Source organism: Pseudoliparis swirei, chromosome 23 (assembly GCF_029220125.1).
Source record: "Pseudoliparis swirei isolate HS2019 ecotype Mariana Trench chromosome 23, NWPU_hadal_v1, whole genome shotgun sequence".
Classification (NCBI taxonomy): Eukaryota; Metazoa; Chordata; class Actinopteri; order Perciformes; family Liparidae; genus Pseudoliparis; species Pseudoliparis swirei.
In genome coordinates, this window is record NC_079410.1 from 19938524 (window position 1) to 19964183 (window position 25660).

General features: G+C 44.0%; 2 protein-coding genes across 2 annotated transcripts; both read left to right on the forward strand.

Annotated features, from left to right (window-relative positions):
• The first annotated feature begins 850 nt into the window (after positions 1 to 850).
• Positions 851 to 7893, forward strand: nat15 (N-acetyltransferase 15 (GCN5-related, putative)). The gene is made up of 7 exons (XM_056408202.1): positions 851 to 1290; positions 2461 to 2576; positions 3908 to 4037; positions 5034 to 5130; positions 6727 to 6961; positions 7508 to 7677; positions 7804 to 7893. Exons 2-6 carry the CDS (start codon positions 2467 to 2469, stop codon positions 7662 to 7664), a joined length of 729 nt encoding a protein of 242 aa, XP_056264177.1. The 5' UTR covers positions 851 to 1290; positions 2461 to 2466; the 3' UTR covers positions 7665 to 7677; positions 7804 to 7893.
• A 4444-nt stretch (positions 7894 to 12337) lies between these two features.
• Positions 12338 to 22977, forward strand: carhsp1 (calcium regulated heat stable protein 1). The gene is made up of 5 exons (XM_056408205.1): positions 12338 to 12503; positions 19920 to 20091; positions 20489 to 20583; positions 21369 to 21491; positions 22334 to 22977. The coding sequence occupies exons 2-5, from the start codon at positions 19987 to 19989 to the stop codon at positions 22494 to 22496; spliced, it is 486 nt and encodes a 161-aa protein (XP_056264180.1). The 5' UTR covers positions 12338 to 12503; positions 19920 to 19986; the 3' UTR covers positions 22497 to 22977.
• Positions 22978 to 25660: the final 2683 nt, after the last annotated feature.

The window sequence follows — 25660 nt, forward strand, 5'->3', positions numbered from 1 at the left end:
CAGTGGAACTGTTGCCGGCTTCTGACAAAGCGTCTCTTCGCCTGGTTGCTCTGCAAAGTGGTGGCAGACAGTCAATATCCATGTTTATTGTAGTTGATTCCTGGCTGCGTCTCAATAAATGGGTCGGCTCCTTGGCTGTTTTGGCTTTTGATTCGATCCGGGGGAGTTTATTGGCTTTGGTGATGGCTTGCTCTGGAGGATAACTTTTTTTCTGCCGCTTTTCTGTTTTTTCGGTTCGGTGTTTGGATGAATTATTTGGATTAATCTCCGTTTCCTGCCTGGTAACCCTTTGGACCTCAGGCTTGTTTGGTTTGGAACGCATTTTTTCCCACTCCGGTCTGGTCAAAATATTCCTTTCATCAATGGTTTTGTAGTATATATTCCTATATCCTTCCGATATGTTTGGAAAAACATCAGACACGTATGATTTGGTCCAGTTTGGTTCGTACACTGGTAAAACAAGATGCCTGGAGCTTCGGACAACCACAGGGATTGCGGGAAAGCGAGACATTTCTTTTCCTTGTTGTTTTGGGGTTTGAAAAATGTTGAATTGGAGTTTAAATGTTAAATTGTGATTCCAAAAATGTAAAAAACTGAGTTGTTTACAAGATTCTAACCAAAAAAAAGTATACCTTCTGTATACCTTCTAGTATTATACCTTCTGAATCAAAGGTACAAAGCCAACTGATGACGTCATCAAATACGTCACATTATTTTCGACTTTGATCAGGGATGGGCAAACCGCGGTCTTCAGCCCCTCCCCCACCTTGTTTTCTTTCAGCCCCCCCCCCCCCCCAGTAAACTGTAAATGGTTAAATAAAAAACGATAAAAGTCACTGAGAAAAAGATAAAGTATATTTCTGCGCGGGCATATTTTTATGGTAACAGTATTTATGCACTGTAATATTGCCACTTTTATTCTATCATCGCAGCAAAAAGGACACCGGAAAAACGAGTCGATTTATTTTGCTTATTTGGATTCAGCGCCAGTAGGTGGTGATACAGCGCCACGGTGTTTTAACACCGACCGACTCTAAACTCAGAAGAAAAAACTCGCGTGACGTCATCGTTGTAGCAGCCACAAACAGGAAGAAAACACCCAGCTGTTCTCTATGCGGCGAGAGCTTTCGGCTAGCTTTGTGTAGCACTGCCACAGGAATGAAACGACGTTGAGAGTCGCAAACTAACTGGTGTTTGGTCATGCTGTGTCCGGAGTAGCGGCCGCATCCGCCAGATACCCCGGGAATATCGTCCTCCTCGACTTTCCTCCGGTCCGAGTGTTGAAACGAGGTATGTTAGCTTCGCAACCGACGGTTCGCTAGCGATAACTCGGGTTAGCCTGGTTGCTTTATTCTCTCGTTTTGGTGATACACGTGGACGTGGAGGTCACACATAAGCAGAGCTCTCAAGTCTCACGCATTTCGGTCTTATCTCACGCACTCCCGCCACACATCGAATTCCTCACGCTGAAAAAACCTCTCGGCTATTTAATGCTTGAATGCAGGGGTGCTCAATACGCCGATCGATTGTTCCGCTGCAGAGCTCAGACGCCGGTCTGCGCGCATTGGGATGGAGCTAAAAAATAGTCACTAGCACCCCCCCCCGTCAACAACTTTTCAGCTGTATCGGGTGCTGATGGAAATCTCACGCTTGCCTGTCTTCAAAACTTGAGAGCCCTGCATAAAATCACTAGCTAGCTGCTTGTAATACAAGCAGACCTCTCCAATATAACGTGGGTTGATAACATGAAGCGTTATGACAGTTTGGGGTACATGGGTAATGTAGTCAGAAATAATAAACTCGTTTATGTGGATTGTCCACTTGTGACATTTAACTGTTTTTTTTGGATGAAATCATTTCTGTTTTTTCGAGTCTGCATGCTGTCAACGGTCAAGAGATGGACACAATGCATTCTCTGCAGATGGTTTTTGTGTGCTGTCAATAACCTGGAGAGGAGATGGTACCATTCACTCCTGATTTGGGGTCTCTTCACTTTTTTCTAGTCCGTGAATCTGTCAGAAATAACATGTCAGTAGACGTAGAATAAATGCACTGACACACCATATTTCTAAATGCTGCACTCCCACCACTACACAGAGCGGCATGTGATCATTGGATGTGCTTCCTTGGAGTTTAGTGACACTTTTTGATGTCATTATGACCCGGAACAATAAATCAATTCATCATATTCCAGCCGTACTATTATAGTTGCACAACAAAGAGTTGTCAGTACAGATTAAGGCTGCAACTAATGATTCCAAAACGTTTTTTTAGAGATAATTGCCCAGCACCGTGTACCAGAACTTGGGGTGATGTTTTTAAAAGAATGCTTAACCCCCAAAATGGTCATTTGTGTTTCAATGAATAACCCTGCGTTACCTCGAATCCTTACAGACGATGTGTTTTTTCATCAAAACACCCATTGACAAACCTTTCTCTGCTCTCGGTTTGTCCCTGCAGGTGTGAATGAGTGACGTGGTGCCTCCCACAGCTATCAGTGAAGTCCAGCTCCGCTTCCTCTGCCACGATGACATAGAGAATGTCAAGCTGCTCTGTGGGGATTGGTTCCCAATCGAGTAAGAGTCGTCGCTCAGCGTGCAGAGGACAGCCCGTCGGGAGTTGTGGGCGTTTGAAACATTTTGTCCAATTTGCATCCAAGTCTGAAAGTGCTATTTGTCCTTGAACATGTGTACATGTGTTGTAGGGTAAAACCCCAAAACAATTGATAAAATAAGCCAACTTCTTCTCAGATTTACATTCATCCTCGCTTATTTACTCCTCTTGTGCACCCACATTAGTTGACGATGGCATTAATATTAAATTCACTTTCGGGCGTTCACAAATTTATAGTAACTGAAAAACATCTCGTGTGCCACCACCGGCACACTAGTGGGGCTCGGCGATATCTCAATATGATAGTGTGTCGTCTTTAATGGGTTCACACGCAATTAATAATTACAATACTAATTTCGATTTCTCAGACAATGTGATTATTTTTGCACTCTAGTTTTTAATTAAAATGAGAAATTACTGAGTACTTTTTACTTGTGAAGTACTTATTTCGCACAAGTATACCAAACCTTTTAAAATAGACTATTTATTTGTTGAATTACCATAAAACCGATGTCACTTATATTTAATTAAAATTATTCTAATTATTTTTTGCTTTGCCCGTTGTCTATATGGATGCAGTCAATTTACAGATCGGTTGGAGGTTTTAATTGCGATGTGTCATTATTAAAACTAATGTTAAATAAACAAGATTAACAAGAATATTTAATGGAACATTTCAAAAGTTTTGCACACCCCTGGAGTAGAGGAAGGAATGAATAACGTGTTCATGCATTACACTTATATGGGCTTACAAGATCACACAAATTGACATAACTAACTTTACTGACGATATAATATAGTTATATATACAGGGGTGCACATAACTGGTACGCAGGTACGCATGCGTGAAAATAATCAACAATGCGTAATGCCACTTGTTACTTCGCGCCTTTGCGTACTTGACCCATCTGATATTGATCGTGTCTACACAACAGCATGTCATTTCTGTCTCGTGTCAACACTTCTCGGCTCTCCGCCTCGCCTCCCCCGTCAACAACTCTTCTCGGCTCGCGTGCGGCAGAGCTTCGATGCCGGCGCGCACGCAAGTGAGCACACTCACTAGCACCCCCACCCCCCCCCCCCCAGTAGGTGGACGTCACAAAAGGTGACGCTACATATGGAGTGAGGACCAAACACCATCTCCCGGTACTCACTGAAAAAGTTATGTGCACCCCTGTATATATATATATATATAATCTGTTAAAAGCCTTTGTTTATTTAGCCTATAGCCTTTGCCCATTATTTGGACTGGGTGACAGACCCTGATATGAGCCCTTCTGACCTTTGCCTGCAGGTACCCAGACTCATGGTATCAGGACATCACCTCCAACAAGAAGTTCTTCTCCCTCGCGGCCACCTTCAGAGGGGGCATCGTGGGAATGATTGTGGCTGAGATCAAAGGCCGGACCAAAGTACACAAAGAGGTGCGACGCGCAGAAAAATCTACCGTGATTCTTAAAATACCATAAATGTTACTCTGATTGTTTCGTTACCAGGTACTATTGCCGTTTTGTGTGGAGGTACTCTTGACGAAAGACTGTTTTTGAGTAAATACATTGGCGTGGCAAATGAATCGCTCAAGACGAATAACTCAACTGTTATAAAACAATAGGATTCAGTAGCGGAAAAGTTTCATTGGGCTGATGTCAGATCTACTCCCCTCACTTCAGGTTATCATAAGCCGTATACTAAGTGGAAGGAACTTCATTTCCCTTTGGAAGAGTCTTTGCCTTTTGAATATCTGCCGTCCGAGTGGGTCGTTTGGCTGGGCACAGATTAAAGACGCTGTGCTGATGAGGGAGCACTCAGAAGCTCTTTCAGTGGTGTACAGCAGATGAGCAAACTCAAAGATCCTTTTGAGAGGATTACAAATGTAAATACCAAATTGAATGTCGTTGAAGTGGCAATTCGTCCAAATAACTCAAATAAAACTCAATTTGCCACTGACACTGGGTTTTAAGTTGATGCAGCCAAAAGAAAGTAATGTCCATCTCTGTATGCCTTTATTCTTATAATTTATTTACTAAACAAACAAAAAGAACAAACAAAATGCTGACACTGCCTCTCGTGTGCTGGTATAAAACCAGAGGCCGCCCAGGTGCATGCTGGTCCTGAAGCTACCCACACCTACATATAACCACAGGTGCCCAGTGTTACCCAATCAGTGATCCTAAAACTAAATATTTAAACAACAATCACAATAAACTAAACTAAAACTATCATAAGAAAAAAGCTCTTCTAACATTAATAAATATAACCTAAATAAGCAATGAATAATCAATCTTACTTTACCTTAAAACTAAATAGCTCCAACATAAAGTTTTTAATTGAAAAATCTGGATGGGAGAAGGAAAAAAGGAATTCCTCATCTTAATCTGCGGTTTTCTTACACTCTTTATCTGTGTGTGTGTGTGTGTTAGGATGGAGACATCATGGCCTCCAGTTTCCCTGTGGACACACAGGTAGCCTACATCCTGAGCCTGGGAGTTGTCAAAGATTTCAGGAAACATGGCATAGGTACCTTTCCCACACAAGCTCATTGCGCTGGAGAGACATCGCTTTGGAGGCTTTAGCTCCAACCTGCACGAGCACCCCGACAGCCTGCACACATGTCTGAATCCCACAGGAAGTTGGTCGTTGTAGTTTTCTTTGCTTATCGACGATGTGACTTACACCCTCCGACAGAAACTTAACTTTCCATGAAGTCGTCCTCGTCCGTGAAAACGCTTCGAAAAAATGACACCGCCCTCGACTTCACAACTTGCCTGAGAATCATCACCGTTTTAACGGCTGTAACAGGAACCGCTAACGACTCATCCTGCGTGCTTCTGATGGAGCCCGTTTTGCCAAAACGGGCTTAAGTCGTAGACGGATGTCAAAATCCTGATGGCTGAGCGGATTTAAATGTATTCAAATTCTACAATGCACTGGTCCAGCCGATGTTATCCGATCTTCATCCTATATTGTTTTCTAAAAATGCCACCAAGCAGACTTTACATTTAAATGTGAAAGCACAAATCAGTGATTTGCATGTCCCACGGGTTTTGCCCTACGCGACCCACTTCATCACGCCGCTCTGAGGTCCGTTTGAAACTCCGCCTCCAGCACGTCGGCCTTTACTCGCTATCCGCAGGATGCAGCGTTGCTATATTTGAATGCACACGGCGTTTTTCTGCAAGTTCGCCATGCAGCTCTGAGTTTGTATTTGTTCAGAATGCTTCCGGTCTCAGGCCCAATAAACGGTTCTGCTTAGAGGTGCCACCTTTTGTGGACTGAGCCTGTTTTTATTTTAGCTCTTGCAATGACTTGCAGACGAGCTGGAATCTAAACTCCCTCATCTCTTCAACCAGTTTACCATCAATTGTTCTTGTTACAATAGATTTCGACAGGTTTTTAAAATGTAATCTCTTCTGTTTTGTTGATGATTTGTGTTTTTATCGTATGACGTGTTATATAGAACTCTAAAAAAGAGATTTGTAAAAATAAAAACTTTTTATTTATTTAAAAAAAAATCTTTTAGTATACACTACCGTTGAAAAGTTTGGGGTCATCCAGACAATTTTGTGTCTTCCATGGAAACTCACTTTTATTTATCAAATGAATTAAATTGAATAGAAAATATAGTCAAGACATTGACAAGGTTAGAAATAATGATTCATATTTGAAGTATTAATTTTGTTCTTCAAGCTCAAAGGAAGGCCAGTTGTATAGCTTATATCACCAGCATAACTGTTTTCAGCTGTGCTAACATAATTGCACAAGGGTTTTCTAATCAGACATTAGTCTTCTAAGGCGATTAGCAAACACAATGTACCATTAGAACACTGGAGTGATAGTTGATGGAAATGAGCCTCTATACACCTATGGAGATATTTCATTAGAAACCAGACGTTTCCACCTAGAATAGTCATTTACCACATTAACAATGTATAGTGTGTATTTTTGATTAATGTTATCTTTATTGAAAAAACAGTGCTTTTCTTTGAAAAATAAAGACATTTCTAAGTGACCCCAAACTTTTGAACGGTAGTGTAAAGGTAAAAAAGTTTCAAAATCCAGTGGCCAACATAAATTGAATTAATTGTGCTTGCGCTCTTCTTTCTACCAATCCAGGCTCCCTACTGCTGGACAGTCTGAAGGAGCACATCTCGACCACGCCCCAGGACCACTGTAAGGCCATCTACCTGCACGTGCTCACCACCAACATCACTGCCATCCACTTCTACGAGAACAGGGACTTCCGGCAGCACCACTACCTGCCCTACTACTACTCCATACGAGGCATCCTCAAAGATGGCTTCACATACGTGCTCTATATTAACGGGGGCCATCCGCCCTGGACGATATTATATCCTTTTTGTGGAAATGAGGAGACGCATGCTCGATAATATACACACACTCATATTTCCGTGTCACGCCGTCTGCGTGGATGGCAAAAAGCTGGGGATTTGTCCACGATTGGAAGTTTGAAATGAAGCTTAAAAAACATTTGGAAAAACAAACTTAGTTGTAGTTTGACAATAAACTTTGATAAATCCAGTTCTTTCAAAGAGAAGCTTTCACAGCACTAACGATAGATATTAGAGAGGGAATTTAACTGCTTAACATCAAGATGAATTAATCAAATGATTTCAATTACATTTATTTTAAATATAATTACAACTACCGATGACAGGTTTTGTTTTTCATCGAAACAAATACAATCATTTATTTCTCAATATCCACTATAGACAGTAACTTTAGGCAATAACAAAGTAAAACGAAAAAATGTCTCCGGAATCGTAATTGACCGACTTTTGAAGAAAGCGGAAGAAGACGGATTCAGCCAAGGGAATTTCCAACGGGTTCATCTCTAAATATAAACGCTCCCGTTTTCCTTGACTTCCTGTCCCACTGACTATATCCAGCACATCGGCTCCAGCCTGGCCAGCCTGAGCCCCTGCTCCATCCCTCAGAGGCTGTACCGGCAGGCCCAGTCGCTGCTGCGCTCTCTGCTGCCCTGGTCCAACATCGCCTCCAAGGCCGGCATTCAGTACAGCAGAACAATGTGACCGCGGCGACAAGGTGGGCGGGACTTGTGGTGACAGCCGCGTGCTTTTGTGTTCCGTTTGTATTGTACCTTGTTCATGAACGGATGTTTGATTTACCTCCTTTTGTCTCTTCGGTTTTCCCCTTTTATTATTTTTTCAGGAGTGCAACCGATTCTCTTCAGTCTTCCCCTGTACACACCCAGCTGTACACACACACTCGCATCCTCGCCACGGCGCTCCGCGCCCTGTGCTTGTCACGGTTCCTCGGGTTCAACCTGCGTCCGACCTGCTGACGTGCGAGAAGAACGTTATTCCAGATTTCCGATACATGTTTGTCACCGTTACCCTCGAGATTCGGGTTCGCCCGGCCGTAGGTCTGCTAAACAGGATTGTCGCTTTTTTACACTGACCTGGTAAAACCGTAGGATTACTTTACCCGTATATACGACTACACCATCCCATAGTTACTAAAGTAACCTGTGTACACTGAAGCCGAGCAGCGTCGGTCCCGCTTTCTCCCGAAGGCAGGGAAGGATCTGGGACGGATAAACTGTGGATGGCAAACACAGATCGTAGCTTTGATGAGAAAAGGTTGTAACACACACACACACACACACACACTGGGAATCCGACGGGGACTAAAGGTCTCCGTCCATCTTTCTTGTCTCCTCTCCTCCTGTCCACTGTCACAGAGACTATGTATACTGTTTGTATATTATATATACTAAGCTAATATATAAATGTATCTTCTGTATGTCTGTTCTATGCTGTCGGTAGGCCTAGTTCAAAGATAACCCACCCTGTCCCCCTTTTTTTTTAATGTAAACTGAATCCAGAGTCAATTCCACTTTGTGAAGTAGAGACTCAAGAACACGCCAAATTGAATTGGTCCTTGATTTTAGATACGCTAACGGGCTAAAAGGGTAGAGCAAAGCTAATTATACGCAGGAAACGTTGGGACACGATGTAGATGGGGTGATATGAAAAAGAAATCGTCCCGTTCCAAAATAAAAAGTCCAGATATTTGCTGTGTGCAATAACTTGACGGGGATCTGGACTGGTGGCATCGGCACCGTAGCGTATGAACATGTCGGAGCATGTTCCGCAGACACCGGATATGTCCGGGCCCTTTTTTACATTGTTCCCAAATGTTACCCGTGTAGTTCATGCGAGAGTAGGGTGGGGGAGTTGCTCAGGTCCTTATTTTTAGAGGTTTTAAATGGCTTCAGCCCTGTCTCGTCTGCTCTATGGCTGTAAACTTGCTGCTAATGTAGAGAAATGTCCACTTGTTTTTCCAGATTTTTAAAAAAACACTTCCAAGATCAGATTTTTATTTGGGCCTATAGTTAGTAATCCAACCCCCAAACACGCACACACTTTACACACCTTGCGTGCCTGTGTGTGTGTGAGGGTCTGAATTTAGCACGCGGCTCGTGCTAAATGCTGAAAGACAATTGAATAAAGTTGGCCCGACATGTGAGTCACATTGTAGTTTCTCACTTCTCCTGTGTTCTGTTGCACCGGATCCAATGGACACGCCGGTGAGCAGATGGAGTCGATACATGGCACTGGAAAGGGTTTAGTTTCTGTGTGAAAAACAAAATGTGTGTGGTTTCTTGAGTCCACCCGTCATGGGCAGGTAACTCAAAAATAAATTTCAGACAGTGTTTATGCAATAAATTTGTTTTATTTGACTGATTGAAACGACTGAGTCAGTCAGTATTTTTGCTGTATGAGTATTATATTATCCAAGGAAGTCTATCAAGAACCCGTCTATTTCATCCAGAATCCATCCAGTGTAACAAGAACCCTTTTCAATCCCTGTTTTGTGTCTAGAACCCACCCAGGGCAATCTTATCAAGTTACCTTTTATATTTCAAGTTTTTTTTAATTATCTAGAACCCGCCCAAGGAAGTCTATCAAGAACCCTTTTATATTCAAAGAAGTTCTTTAAGAATCCACCCCGGATTTTCTACTTCCCTTTTATATTCCATGGGTGTCATCTGGACAAAGGCCTAAAGTGGTGCAGTGCAGCCAACAACCATGATGGTTCACAAGCACGTCTTTTGGGGGTGTTCCCCGTATAACACCCATGCTATCAAGAATCCTTGAACTCTTTCTTCCAAAAAAGGGTCTTTTGATGAAAAGGGTTCTTTGTGGAACCCATAATGTCACAAAGTAGCCTGTTTGTCAAATGTAATTGTTTACAACTTTTTTCAATGGTAGACTGCCCGTTTGAGATGTATTGTAAAAGGCTTCCATTGTGTCCTTTCCACCATCTGCTGCCACACAGACCTAATTGCAGCTTTAGCATCCGGCCAAAGCAATGCATCTCAAGAAACTCAGAAAGGAAGACATTTGTTCATTTTTTTTCTCCATTAAGCTTGGTTAATTTTGAATATTGAGTGCATATGAAGAAGCTTTATTTGGTCCAGGGCCATGCTACTTTTTCCTGTCGTAATCTGATATTAAAAGGCCAAGAGAATCATCATTTGTGGCACTCTAAATGTTCTCAGTATATCAGACCGACTAAAACTATCATTTTAATAAAAGTTTACTCTGTAAGAAGAATACATTGCCAGGGTCTAACTATATTGATGTTGTTTTTGTGATGGGTTGAATGGGTTTTTCTGTCCAGGTGAAGGGCATATGGGAGGTGGCTCACCCTTTGTTCCTGCTAATGCCGCCGCTCTCTTTGTTTTTTTCTCTTCATGAGTTGCACAAAAGGGATCCTCAGTTGACCGGTTATAAAAGGGACCAGTTAAAAAAAGGAATTCCAGTGCACAGCTGCAGTTTTTCGTAGCTGGGCGTTGTGTTTTTATCAGCTTACACAGTACTTTTGTAAACGTCTATGTCACTGTAGAAACAGATTTACAGAAATCCTTAAACGGAAGGAAAAAAATCAGAGTTCAATTCAGTTTATTTCATATAGCCCAATATCACAAATATTTATATATATATATATTTATATATAATCAGCAGGGCCATGACAGGAGCCCAGCACACCAGGCAGGAGGCATCAGATACAGCCAGCTCCAATGGGCCCTATGAGACGTGAAGTCACAAAGACTCCGGGGAGGAAGCAGAGTTAGTAATGTGTGATGAAGAGATGGAAATTCATCCATAAAGAGGGAGAGAATAAGAGATATATGCTCAGTATATCCCAAAACGTCCCCCAGCAGCCTATAAGCCTATAGCAGCATCTTTAGGGGCTGGACCAGGTGAACCTGATTCAGCCCTAACTATAAGCTCTGTCAAAGAGGAAAGTCTTAAGTCTACTCTTAACCCTTGTGTTGCCTTCGGGTCATTTTGACCCGAATCAATATTACACCCTCCCCCCGCCTTCGGATTAATTTGATCCCATTCAATGTTTAATGTCGGTGTTCTTTCGGTAGTCAACAAACAAACATAAAGTGCCTCACACTTAAACTTGGAAAACAATATTAATTCTAATAATTTTCTGGAGGTTTTAATTGCTGGCGTCAAATTGAACCCAAAGGGTAAAATATGTTAGTAAATATAAAGGTAACAGGAGGGTGACACATTGAATCGGGTCAAAATGACCCATAGGCGGGGGGAGGGTGTAATATTGATTCGGGTCAAAATGACCCGAAGGCAACACAAGGGTTAAAGGAGGTGACTGTGTCTGCCTCCCGGACTGAAAGTGGAAGCTGGTTCCATAAAAAGGAGGGCTAAATGCAGGAATGTCTCCCTCTGCTAAAATGAGAGGAGGCGCTTCCCATGAACTATGACACTTTTCCAGTTCAACCAGTTTAAGTACGGTTGTTATTCCTCATAGAACATTCTCTTTTAGAGTAAAGTTGCATTATTGTCGATTCATGTGCCCACAGGTGTAACAGATGCATCAACACAAACTGTCTATAAGTTATAAGGAAATAAAGACATCTTAAAGTAACTTGTTCAACACGATTTCTTCTCGTCCATCGGTTGTCCTGCTTTCTATGTTTTGATTAAAAGCTCCAGCCTGTACCAGCAATTGGAATAGGCACCTAGCACCAGGATGCCAGATGCCCCCAGCTGTCTCCTTCCAGGAATCACCCCCAGTCGCCTACCTCTTTCCTTCCCGGACCACCTCAACTTTGCCTAAGAATTTTTTCCAAAGGGAAAGCCTTTATCTCTCACCTCCGGACAAAACCATGCTATAAATATCATGTCTCTGGCTCAACCTTCACGCTGACTGTAACAAGATCACATTCTTTATCTATGATCAACTCGCTGACCCACACAAAATCCATCAACGTTTTTCCTCATATCAGAAAAATATAGTGATCTTTAATATCTCTATCTATCCTATATTGATATCTCTATCTATTTACATTCATATTTCAGAAGGAACAGAACGCTGAAAACATTATATCCACTGCACAATAAAGATTTTTCAATGACTTGCTTTGATAATTGTCCGTTTTAAAATGATTATTTTAATGAATTGCCATTAGGCCATCTGCAATGGTAAGTCGTGGTAAAATGCACTTATTGTAAGTCGCTTTGGATAAAAGCGTCAGCTAAATGACATGTAATGTCAAAGTAAACATTGGCAGCGTTGCGGGCTGTCCTTGTATTTACGGTGCGCAGCGTGTTTCTGAGGCCGCACTGTGGCGTCCGTTACGGTAAAGAGCTCACATCAGCCACGCCCCTTCAGAAAGAGAGAGAGAGAGAGAGCGCTGCAGTGAGTCGTGGTCAGTGAATCACACACACAAACACAACGACTCTCACCGCGGCGGAGCAAACAAACACAACAACCTAAACTCCACACAAAGTTGTTCCTCCGGTCTCGTCGGACCTGTTTCCCCGGGTCCAGAACGCCCCTCAACGGTGAAGTTGTTGGCGGTGAACGAGGTGAGTGATGCTCCAAGACACAACAAAGTGACACCGCCGTGAACGCATCACGGATAAATTCTCAGCAGTCAACGTGAGATCACTTCCATATGTTTATCACAAGCTCGCTGTCGTGTTGTCGGTCTCTTATACGGTCTCTTGATGTAAATACGTTGGTTTGCACACCGCCATCATTGATGTTGTGTCGTGGAAGTGAAGAGCGAGGAGTTGCTGTCGAGCTTCGCGTCTCGTTTTCTCTTGGCAACTTTTTATTGGCGCTCAAGTCCACTGATTTCCACGCGCTTCCTTTTCCATTACGGGCTGTGTTTTCCTGGCCTCTCGGGCTTCCTCGGGAGGGGGGGCTGCACACGAGCACGCGCGAGTCCACAACAGACAGAAAGAGAGTTTTTGGTAACGTGTGCGTGCATGTGTGCGTGCGTGCGCATGCGCGCCGCTTTCATTCAAAAGATGTTCTCTCAACACAATCCTCGTTTCGAGTTAATTAAGTGCTGAAGACGAGCTTCATATGAATACTTGTAGAACACATGTCTATGTGCAGTTAATCAGTGCAAGAATATTAGTTTAATTGGAGAAGAACAAGTCTAGTTGTGGTGTTTTGACAGGCCGTGCTCTAAATTCGTGCTTTTATTTCGTCTGTACAGGTGTAAACGTGTATGCTGTAAATGGGGTTTTTAACCTTTTGTGGAGGAAAAAGGCAAAAGTGTGCCTTTTGATGTGTGTGTATATTCATCACTCCTTTCCACTTGAATATAATGTATAGTTATAGATGCGGGACGTTGTCAGTATGTCAGCGGCTCCTTATACGTGGGAAGTGCTTATGTGCGCGCGCGTTAACCACACAGGAGAACAGGCTGATGGGAAATACCTTGTTTTTTAGTTCTGTTAGGGCCTGTCGTTGGGGGATGGGGATGGGGGATGTGGGGTCATGACATAGTTTCAGTCAGGATGTGGCTCTCTCTAAAAGTTTGAAGTGCGCTCCTCACCAGGTCTGAACACCATCAGGCTACTTGCGACAGATTCCTCACGGCAACGCCTGCATTTTGACAGCACATATTTTAAAATTCTAGCAGACTTGAGCGTGTAAACGAATAAGCTGCAATAGCCTTTTTAACAAACATCTTCAACCGTTTTTAAATAACAAGCACGTGCATTGCATTCTGGGATCGCCCCTTAATGATTTGTGTGAAATTGCCCTAATTAGCATTTCTATTTGTGATGGACACAAATGTGTGTTGTGATATTACAGTGACCTTTGACCACCGATTTCTTAACATTTTAAAATCTGTGTGCGAGTGGCCGTTACTATATCAAGTTTGAGGAGCATTTTGCTTCATGCTGAGGCTGATCAACAGGCCTATATCGATATAACATTGACAATTTATTGACCTATCAATATCGTGATATGAGAGTAGATATCCTCTTTGTATATCGTATTACGGCGTACGTGTTGTCCTTGTTTTAAAGGCTGCGTTACAGTAAAGTGAAGTCATTATCTCCTGAGATTGTGCATAATGCGTCCGGCTGATAAAAGCACGTTACTGTTTGATGGAAAAGCTCGCTGGTTCGCTCATAAGGTGAAATAAGTCGGAGAATATGTGAATATGCCAGTGACGTGGGAAGATAAAGCAGCGATCATCATCCATCTTTGCATGTCGAGAAATAGCTGCTATGGAAACGAGTTTGATGTAACATCAGCCATCATGGCGGACTTTAACCTACCTTTTTTATTTTGCATGCACACAATAGTCCAGCTAAGAGAAGAACCCAACCCAGGAAAAAAGAGGCTGTGTGCAACCGGTTCGCTGGTTGATTATGCGGCGAGAGATCGGTGTCTGTGAGCAAGCAGCTTCTTCAGTGAAAACGCTCATGCATTTCGAGTCCCAGTGAACTGAGAAACACATTTCCCCAGTTTCAACCCTGGGTTTGTTATTCACGTGTCTCTTGTTGTATGCCAAAGATATGTCAACAAGATTTATAAAAATCCCCTTCAGATTCCTGTCTTTTTCCTTCTGTTACATGTTTTTAAATGTTTGACTCATCCTGTCCTGGGGGGGTTTTAAGAAAGAGAAATCCAAATGAGACTCGACTTTAACACTGCATGTGTGGATCGTCAACTGGACGGTTGAAGGATCACTTGCTGTCATGCAGTCCCTTCGTGACACAACAAAGGCATGACAAACAAAACCAGTGGCACATTCCTGTGGTGCAAATTGTTTTTGAATTTGCATCATGAGGAATGTACACGGCTTCAACAACAGCAACAACAATTCTCTGGTCAGATAATATGGCCGACGTCTTCACATTCATAACTCTGACTGTTTGAGCATCATGTAAACACAGAGCCCTCCTCCTCTCCTCCTTTCACTTCCATAACCGTGTGGCTGAGGTTTAATTCCTGCAAGAGAAACGTTATGCTCATCCCCGCAGCCAAATTTGCCATTTTTAAAGATATGCGGTGATTTTGCGTAGCCGCTGCTGTCCACTGGCGGTGTCCAAACCAGTTGGCAGTCATCTGGACAGGCGCCTGGAAGGACATCGCAAAAGTCTTAATTGATCTAGTTCTAGTCTATTTCCACATTCTTATAGCATTGAGGCGCAAGATCCTGATACGACACATGTGATGCTCGTCAGTTGACCTTTGTAGCACGCACAAGGTACAGTAGCCTAAGAGGGCCAATCTGGGAGGCAATCACCAGGACGTGTGTGTGTGTGTGTTGCCGTTTTATAGGTAAATTGTACAAGTACGACTGCTACTCCTTTTTTCCTGACGCAGTACGTCTGCACAGACATTGTAAACGTGTGGCTCGTGTCAAAGATACAGCTGGTTGATTTAATTGATTAGTCGATTGGAGGAACACATTAATTGTCAAGAGTTTAGATAATCAGCCAAGAGGTCATTTTTCTAAGTTAAAAAAAAAAAGCTTCCAAATGAGAGGATTTGCTTCAATGTCTCATGTCCTCGTAAACTGAATGTCTCTGAAGGTTTCGACCGTGAGTCATGTCACATTGGGCCCTGATTACTTTTTTAATATGAATTGTAGAAAGAGTTGACACATTTGTCTGTCGTCGCACCTCAGCCGCGCAGGAGGCGTGGCCAAGAGGGTCCATGTCCTATGTTGGTAGACCAGAGTTACTTTACCTGGTAATGCTCGCCTTTTTTATATCTATATTTATTCAAGAATTGCTTTCACAATATAATTTTTTGTACCTAACAGAATAACAATTAAAGTCATCACAGGAGCCTTTGAGGCGAGACGCCACGGTTTTCTATATGAATTCCTCTTTCCGTGTTTCTTTCTGGGGCAGAACTCATTCAGCTGTAGCTCTGAGGTTTATTCCCACCAGAGGTGTCGTATTACTCAGTTGGTCTGCATGTGGTATGATGCACAAGAGGGCAGGACACAAACACAGGATCAGGTTTCATTGTGTTTTGGAGTGTGTGTGGAGAGCTGCATCTGTTTGCCATCCTGCTTTTCTGTGAGCAGGAACAACACGGAACACGCGACCTGCATCCGAGAATACCGTGAAGGAGTTGTACACCAAGTTAGGAGTGCAGTAATCCATTTTTATAAAGGCAGTGTCATCAAAGTTTCACTTGAAAGGCTCTCAATTTGAAATTCAGAAGCAGAACCTTCTTTTTGGCTCATGGTAGCTAATGTTAACGTTAAAAACAAAATCTTCCGATGCGTCTTTGAAATTTTTCTAAATCGCTATATAAATCGAATATATTATTATTACCATTCGATACATTTTTAAACCTCTAGCTTCATCCTATAATTCTCACATGTGGCCTCAGAGTGTAAAAGTTCCGTCGTCTTGCTTTAGGCGTTTGTATTTGTCCAAAATGTCAGTTTTATCATTGCGTGAACTTTGACTCCCACTTGGTGGAATGTGTTTTATCAGTGGGCAAAGGGTTTGTGATTCACCGGCCGGTGTCGGGGGTCATTGTAGCCTACAGTAGGACCCCCCCCCCCCCCTGCAGCGATGGGATGGTTTCACCACCCAGACGGCGTTCAAACATGAAAAGAAGCGCGGCCGCTGATCCGGACTTGACTCTCGGTTCACGGCTGTAAAAGTGTTGAAACTAACGGGGTCAAAGTTCTGATATTCTCAAGCTGCTCTTCTGCCATATGGCGGGAATGAGAAGGTTTATTGTTGTTCACAGCAGTTTGGGTAACGTCCTATTTAGTTTTTCACGACCCTGACTTGACACGAGTCCAAGTAGAAGAAAAGGCAATGATGCCACAACCCTGTCGGGAAACGCAACGGGGGAGGGTTGTTGGGGGCATGTTGACATTCAGTCAAGGACACGTTGAGGTTCATCTGCCGCGGTTTAAGAGTAGTCCCCCTCTTAACTCCTCCGGTGCTTCATTGTTTGCTGAGGATCATTAGCATCCTGTCGGAGAAGCTTCCTTTGCCTCAACACAGCGTTTGTCACTCTCATTCATCACACCCGTTCTGCCAATGCTCCCCCCCCCATCGGCTGTAGATGGGCCGCGATCAGGTTGAGCTTATTCACAACCACGTCACTTATTTTTTGTATCTGTCCTAAACATCATCAAGGAAGCATTTGCAAATGTGAGACATGTTGGAACAGTTCTTCCACATTTCTTTCTTTTTCCACACAGCGATACCCGTCGGACAATTTGAAAGATGCGTCAATGATAAGAAAAAGTCTTTGGGTGTGGGGCTGAAAGAGCCCCCACCACCACCACCACCCTCAGCTACTGAGTCACTTCCCCTCTGTGGCGGTTGCAGGGGATGAGATGTGCGGCTGCTTCCTTTTTTCCTGCTGTATCCAGGAAGTGGGGATGCACTGACTGGCTGGGTCGTGACACCCTGAGGAGAGGGCCAGAATAAGAGGAGGCACAGATAGCTGAGCGGGGTGCTCGTTGCTGTTGTTGGACTGTCAATGAATACAAAAACATCTCGGGACAACAGGCCGAGCAACAGCTGGCAAGTCCTGATAGCTGCGATTTCGCATATCCTTCTTTTATCCAGCTTGTGTGGTGGAGAGAATCCGACGCACGCTCTCTCCACTGGTTCTGAAAGCCGAAGGGATTCACACGAGTCGCGCTGGAGAGCGTCTCTGTGTGTGAAAGGAATCATTTTGCTTTGTTTCAAGTCGGTTCCAAGGCGTTTGATTTCCATGAACTCAAAGGTTAATAACAAATCATGGAAATAGTTTGATCAAAAGCTGTGCCAAAAAACCCAAAAGCGTTGCGAGTAGATCCCATGCAAAGTCCACGAATGGTTGGGAATGACGCACATTTTCGGCGGCGCCACTTACATTCGTTCATTCGCTCCCTTATTTGTGGTTTATTCGTTTCTTAGAGGGGCGGGGCTTATCTCTGTGGCTTTACTCCGGTTATCTTTTTCGCCATCCACCACGGAAGAACTAACTGCTTCATGCTTGTTGAGGACCTCCCACAAGAGTGGACATCTAACGCCCTCGTGTTTGGGTTCATAACATTAATATCGTCTATATTTATCCATGACATCACCCGTAGGCTCACAGTGAATTTCACCGTCTGTCTGGATAACTGCCGCCTGTCGCGCTACTAGAGTAGCAGCGGCCAGTTTGATTCACCAACGGCACGACGGGCGAAGCGTCTCAACGCCGATCGGCTTTCACAACTCGGCGTCGGGGCGAATTCTTGGCGAATGATGCTATTCGCGCGGTCCCCGTGAAAGTTTGCGTCATTCGCATCCATTCGCGTCCGTGCATCGGCTTTGCACCAGTGATCCGACTGACGGACGTCTGCTCTGAGCCAATCACAGCGCGTTGCTACTACATCTCGGAGGTGCACGGGTCGGGGCTCAGACCCATAACCTTCGCCCGCACGTTGGCCCGGACGCCTCTTAACCCCAACAAGCATGAACAATGTTTCAAGATGGTTTTAAAAATCTGGTTTTGGCAAGAAAGGATCCGTCTTGTAAATATGATGTGACTTTCTCGAGAAAAACCTGAGATAATTATTATTTTGCTATTCCAAGAGCAGGTCATAGTCGGGCCTCATCCACGCTATATATATATACTTTTCTTTGCTCGGTCCCGATGTGCGCAGACCAGCATCGGAACTCTGCGGCGACCGCGATCGACATATAGAACACCCCTGCATTAAAACATTAACGAGCCGAGAGTTTTTTTTCAGCGTGAGAAATACGATGTGTGGCGGGAGTGCGTGAGTCTCACGCTCAATGCGTGACACACAGAACCTGCATTTATACACGGGGTGTATGCTGCTCAGAACCTGCATTTATCGGGGGAGCTCGGAGCTCTGCCGCGAGTCGCCGCCGTCGTCGGAGCGCGCCGCAGAACAGAAGAGATGAGGCTGGAGGACGGGCAAAAACAGACTTTTTTCGTCTCCGATGTGCGCGCTTAATGGCAAAAAAAAAAAATTAAAAGTGTGGATTAATTAGTCGTTTAATTAACACACTTATTTTCATATTTTTCACAGCACTAATATATATATATATATAACTTTCTCCACCCAGTGTTCAGCATTTTTTTTCAACTTGATCCGTCCTCCGTACCACTAGAAATAGTAAAAATAAAAACTGGGCTGCATTAAAATTAAAAATTTAATCACAGGTTAATCACAGGTTTCTGTGGATTAATCATATAACTTTCTCCACCCACACAGGTGTTTCAGCATTGTTTTCGAACTGATCCGTCCAATTCGTAACCACTGAAATAGTAAAAACTAGGGCTGTGAAACGATTAAAAAATTTAATCAGGTTAATCACAGGTTTCTGTAATTATTAATTATCATATTACCGATTTTTGTGAGAACATAAAGATTTATGACAAAAGACGGATATATACATTTATACACAGGGGTGCACATAACTTGCTCACCAGTGTGCGCGCATCGCGGCTGAGCTCTGCACGAAAAGCCGAGTTGTTGATGGGGGGGGGGGGGTTTTTTTTTTTTTTGCGCGTGCGCGCGGCGCGACGCGGGCGCGGAATCTGGGCGCGGCGAGAGATCGGAGTAGTGTTGACGCGCGACGACAGAAGACAGAATGACATGCTGCTGGAGACAACAACAACATACGGTTTTCTTCTCAAGTTGCGCGCATGCAAAAAAAAAAATAAAAAAAAAAATCTAAAAAAATAATCATCAATCATTTATTTTTCACAGCACTAGTAAAAACAGGAAGTAGATTTTCTACACACTGCAGTTGGTTTAATGGCAGAACATAATTCGGAAAAAGGACGAGAGATTTCTCCGCTTCGACTGCCGACGAGGTCGAACTGTTGCTATTTTGTTTTCTCCAGAAGAATTTTCATGACGAGAAACTCTGACGCATCACAATCACACAGGAGCTCAGATGTGCGGTGAACTCCCATCTTGTTGTGTGTGTGTGGAATTTTTTCAGCTGACTGAACTATCTCCTCCGGCTCTCTCCCAGGTGTTCAACATCTTCTTCAGCGACACCCCCTCCTTCCTCCCAGCCCTTTGACTCCACCTGCTTCGCGATGTCATCTCAGGCCACGCCCATCGAGGGATTACGCCCGGTGACCCCCCCGCTGACCTCCGCGGGATCCCCATGTTCCCCAGTGTCTTCAGGTAAAGGCCGATTATCTTGAGCACCGGTGACTCCATGCACCAAACTGTAACCATAACCAGTCTTAAAGGGACAGTGCACCGACTTTTGAAGATGCCTTAAGATCTGTTTACTCCTGAGTCTGTGAAAAGTACTGTGAAGCCTCAGAAAACAGCGAAAGCCTGCGTTACAAACCGCAGCGTGATATTTGCATCTAATGAAAGATGCAATATGGGAAAGAATCCAGCTTTTCCGTAGTTCATAACGAGTCTGATACCTCCGTCTCCGTTCTCTGATTCTGACTTTACTTCCCCCGACTGAACAGGAATGACACTAAACCACTGGGATATCCTTCAGATACCAGTAGTTGAACTCTGTGTGTGTGTGTGTGTGTGTGTGTGTGTGTGTGTGTGTGTGTGTGTGTGTGTGTGTCCCCGGCCTGCAGACAAAGAGACCGCTCACCTTCCCCCATGAGAGGATACCTCATCCCCAGCCCCCTGCCCACACGCAGAAACCGGACCTGCTCGGCGTGAGTGCACACACACAAAACACACACACTCTTGGTCTCTCCCCGTTGGACACTGCGACACTCTAATAACTTTTGATGGAGAGGGAGACACATCTCCTCCAGGTTGACAGAGTAGGACACTCGGTGCGTTTACATGATGGTATAATTCTAATCTTGCTTTAGTCGGACTATGCTATCTTTTGGGGGATCTGCTGTTATCCCAATATACATGGCAGTGAGTAATTCCAATCATTGGCCGAAAGCATGTCACATCTGATACGATAGGTGGCGCTGTTTTCATTACAACTCGTGGCGATACAGCCATTTCCGCTTGACCTCTTCACCACTGCCAACAACAACCAACAACAACAACATTTCGAGAAAGATGGCGAACAGAGAGCAAGGCGGTTGCATCCTCTACTATTCTTGCATGATGTAAATAGTGACATTATCGTCTCTTTCGACTTCCGGGTCACGACATGGGAGGGAGGGGAGGAGGGCGGCGGGATCTCAAGCATGCGCAAAGACGCAAAGTCCAGTTCCTAATCCAATTCACCGTTACATGCCGCGATAGTCGAATTATCAACCGGATCGGCTCGAGTTATCCAGGGGTGTTAATCGGATCGTAGTCGGACCGCACATAGTCGAACAAAGGTGTTTACATGAAACGGATCATTCGATTTCAGTCCGACTAAGCCAGCTATTCGAATGCATGTAAACACGGTCACTGACTATTTATTTTCTTTCTCTCTCACCTTTCACCAACCCCCCCCCCCCCCACACACACACACACACTCTCCCTGCAGGACTGCTCGTGCGTCAGAGGGTCCGGCCTTCACCGGCGTGTGTAAGTGCTTTTCCCGCTCAAAGGGCCACGGCTTCATCACGCCGTCCGACGGGGGCGCCGACATCTTCGTCCACATCTCGGAGTAAGTGTGCAATCTTCTATTTGGACTCGCCAATATATGTTCTGATGACCGAATGAATGATGAGAGGGCTGCTTTAATCACTGACCTCAATGAATGTGTGGTAGTAGAGACGCACACACACACACACAAACACAGAGCAGTGGCAGTAGCTGCAGGAGTGTGTAGGAGGACAGCAGAATATCTGATGACCTTCACCGCAGAGCCTTTGTTATCAGCCACAGGCTTTGAAACCCATGGACATCTCCAGTGGACACACACACACACACAAATACACACACACACACACACGTGCCTACCAACACTTTGAACACAGTGTGCTGTGAATCGGCAATAAAGAAAGGTTCCCTGGATACGGTTTGAATGGACTCGGGGTGACGAGGGCTTTCTCTGTCTGGACCGTGTTGCTGGCTTCTGATTGGTCGACTCTCCCGTGTGCGATTGCCTCTTAATGCGTTCGCTTCTCTATGAGCTGTGTGAACTCTTCCTGATGGTCTGACTAATGAAATTAGTAATGCTCTGTTTTTTTTCTTCCTCTGTTGAACATAAATGTCTCTCTCAATCCAAACAAAGAGTCGACACATCTTTATGATATTTTATGTTGCTGTTTTGATGCTTCTTTCCAGTAGTTATTTCATATTTTCATACAAAACATTTGTCGGAATGTATAAAAACAACGTGAGGATGTCATTTAGATAGAAAATATAGTTTAGTTAAAGAAAATCTTTTTAAAATATCATACAGATGTTTCCTCCAGATGTTTAGAAGACTAAAAGAACCCGACTAGCGCTTCGCTCCCGCTGCTTAACCTTTAACCCCCCTCCCCCCCCCCCCCTCTCCTCCAGCATCGAGGGCGAGTACGTGCTGATGGAAGGCGACGAGGTGAGCTACAAAATCTGCTCCATCCCTCCCAAGCAGCAGAAGGTGCAGGCGGTGGACGTGACCATCACTCACCTCAAGCCGGGGACCAAGCACGAGACCTGGGCCGGGCGCATCGTCAGCAGCTGAGCGCCGTCCCTCACCGAGGGAGGGGTGGGGGGAGGTTTGATATCAGAGTAGTAGGGTGATGAGGTTTGAAGTTCAGAGTCATTGGTGTGAAAATAAGATGTGTTGGATGCATCAGTTACATATTAATCATCTCATAGTTCACTTGTGTGGACATTTTAGAGGGTGGGGGGGAGTGCTCTTCCTCTTCCTCTCTTTTACCTGGGAAGTGAGTATACTTTGGGAGAACTGCTAAATGAATAGATATATGATTCCGGGGGAGCATACGTTTATCATAGAAGCAACATGATGTTTCCTGCTTGCATGTGTAGACCCCCTGCATTACTGTCCTCTTCTTTGGGGTGTTGCTTCTTCCGGGTTAGCTGCGTGACCTCCGTCGACCCGGAGGACTCTCGGCTCTGTGTGTGCCTACTCATCCCGACCTCTCGTCTGTGTTGCATCATGTGGCTGTGGCTATGCTTATTAAAATCTTTTTCAATCGGGTCGTCTTGGTGGCTTTTGCATTTATTCCATTTCTTGGGGATGAATATCTTTGGCTAACTGTAATTGGAGTGAACTGGGCCAGTGTGTATGAAACACATGCATTACAAGGGACCATTTCAGGTTTTTAAATTTCACATGTTTTTTTAGAATATTTTAGAAAGAATGTTTTCATCTTTTTATTTTGAAAGTTCACCATCAGCCCCTTTTAAGAGGTCTAAAAAACACTTACCAAAATACAGAGATGCTGTTTCTCAAAGAAAAAAATTATATATCAGGCTTTTTTTAAGGCGACAAAATTGTTGGTTTTTACTATTTTATTTTAACAAATTGCACAATTGTCTGCGGTTTGTCCAATGGGAAAAAAATCTCAAACAATCCTGCACAAAAATGTATAATAATCTTAGGAAGAAGAACTTATGGAAGTTTTGCATTAAGCAGCTACAATTAAATGTGTGATTCTTCAGTGCAGTGATTTGGAATAAGGACTTAAAATCATCCACTAGCTGGCCTCCAGAGGGCGCTGTCATGGCTGCATCGCTACACCTTCCCTCTAATTGTGTCCAATGCTGCCAGTACGAGATGACGTAATGGTTTTTTCCCCTGCTGATTATATTTCTAAAACTGAGAACGGGAGTGACTTACAAATGGAAGATTTTGAGTTTGTTTTTGTTTCATATTTAACAAAACGCGCACAAACAACAGTTTTAATTATTTAGCAGGCTTAGTGTCGACATATTATAACCTATCTTCAATGCCAGAAAAGTCAAGTTAACACACACAAACATCTGAGTGTCATATTTGAATGCTGGGCATCGCTCATGACCAGACCTGAGATAAACATTGCTCTGCTGCCCTCCTCCGGCCACGTGTGGTTACTGCAGCTCGACACAGGTCAGAGGTCAGACCAGGGGTGGGCAAACTTTGACTTGCGGGCCACAATCGGTTCTAAAATTTGACAGAGGGGCCGGGCCAGGAGCATACAACCTGTTTGCAGTTGTATGTCACATTTGAGTTGTCTGATTTTCCCAGCTGCTCCTGAACGCATCATCTCACTCTTCCGGTAAGCTTTGGTTGCCAGCCTCAACAAGCACATGACTTCCTCTCTCCCCCGCTCCCTCTTGCTCAATTTGTGTCTCATGTATAGTTATCCCCTCCCTCCCTGATAACGATACAACACAACACAAAGTGTTATTTTGTGCTTGGGTTGGAGGCAGGTTGTTATTAGACGGTTCACCGGCTCCTTCGCAGCAGCTTCAGCTAGCTATGCCCGCCCTCTCCCGGCCCAGCCGCGCCAGCAGCCGTTGTTAGTCAGCTGTGTTAACCGTGTGCAGCCGGATGGCAGCCGGATGGGGCAGGGTTCAGTTCTCTGCTAGCGGTCACCACAGCACAGCTCATTTAACCAGTTTTCCACCTTTGAACCAGTTTTCCCTGAGGAACACACACCACATGATCACAGAGCATCCTCAGGGAACTCTCTCTAGCCGGCGAAACGGAATAAAGCGAGTGCCTGGAGCCAAGTGCCGGAGCAGGTTATCTGAACTCGGCGGCTGGCTGAGCGATAAGCGGAGATACAGGATTGCGAATACACACAGATTTAGAATGACCGCACCGCCGTAACCTACCTTACTAAAAATGAATCGTGAAATTATGTGCTTATGCCAAGACGTTGTCGGACAATGTGATCTTTCTTCCATTTTGGTAATTTCCTCTGCTTAATTTTTGCAACAGGCGGAATCTCGGCAGTCGAGGTGGTGCCCAGTGCTGGCTGTGTGGGGTGCCACCAAAAATAATGTGGGGTCTCCACGAAACGGAAGAAGACTTTCATCCCAACGCTCTGTGGTGAGAGGGAGTCATCGATTCATGACATTTCATCATTTCTGCTCATTTCGATATGCAATTCCACCACAACAAAACTTAACAACCAGAACCCAGGACCAGGAACGAGAAGTATCCAGGGAGTACTGCTCCTCCATTCGATTCGTAGAGTTTCGATTCAAGTCCTAGAGACTAGACTACTTTAGATGTCCCTTTCTCCACTTCCATACCAAAAAAAGCAGAAGAAAGTTAATACAATAGAAACACAAGTTATACAAATTAATTATAATATAACTAAATTAACAATTAGATGCTGGCAACAAAATAATTCTATGTGTCTGGTCTCTTACATCTCTATCATTGTTAAGCTTAGTTACTGAATCATTTAATATCATTGATTGCATTCTGATATGTTTGCCTGAATGACTGGGAAGAATATGCCTGCTATGTATGTCTGCCTGAATGCAAGTCCTCCGCTCCTCATCAATTCATACATTCCTCGAGGCACCCGGTCGAGGGCGGTGAATCGAATCTATTAATCGAATTATTAATTAATCAATTATAAAAATTCATCCTCCCTATTTCTTTCTTGTTCTTGTTCTTAAAACCTCACTCTTTCTACAGCCTTCACAATTTAATTTGAAGAATTCATCTTCAGAATTTCTTTCAAGTTTATCAGCTTTTTTGGTCTTATATTATCATTTATATCAAGTTTGGTTCTTAAGATGTTTAAGTTTGTTGGATATGAATTTTTGGATGTTGATAATGATTGTTGAGCTCGTCTGTAATCATCAGAGTGTTGGACTGAGATTGAGACCTTCTGTAGGAGCACCATGAACTTCTTCAGACCGGCCACACAGTCGACCCTG

What these genes read in the sequence shown, in the direction of transcription:
- nat15 (XM_056408202.1), top strand. Translation starts at nt 2,467, where the DNA reads ATGAGTGACGTGGTGCCTCCCACAGCTATCAGTGAAGTCCAGCTCCGC. An exon ending in GGACCAAAGTACACAAAGAG is followed by an intron (nt 4,038 to 5,033) that starts GTGCGACGCGCA and finishes TGTGTGTGTTAG; the next exon opens with GATGGAGACATCATGGCCTC. An exon ending in TTTCAGGAAACATGGCATAG is followed by an intron (nt 5,131 to 6,726) that starts GTACCTTTCCCA and finishes CTACCAATCCAG; the next exon opens with GCTCCCTACTGCTGGACAGT.
- carhsp1 (XM_056408205.1), top strand. Translation starts at nt 19,987, where the DNA reads ATGTCATCTCAGGCCACGCCCATCGAGGGATTACGCCCGGTGACCCCC. An exon ending in AGAAACCGGACCTGCTCGGC is followed by an intron (nt 20,584 to 21,368) that starts GTGAGTGCACAC and finishes CTCTCCCTGCAG; the next exon opens with GACTGCTCGTGCGTCAGAGG. An exon ending in ATCTTCGTCCACATCTCGGA is followed by an intron (nt 21,492 to 22,333) that starts GTAAGTGTGCAA and finishes CCTCTCCTCCAG; the next exon opens with CATCGAGGGCGAGTACGTGC.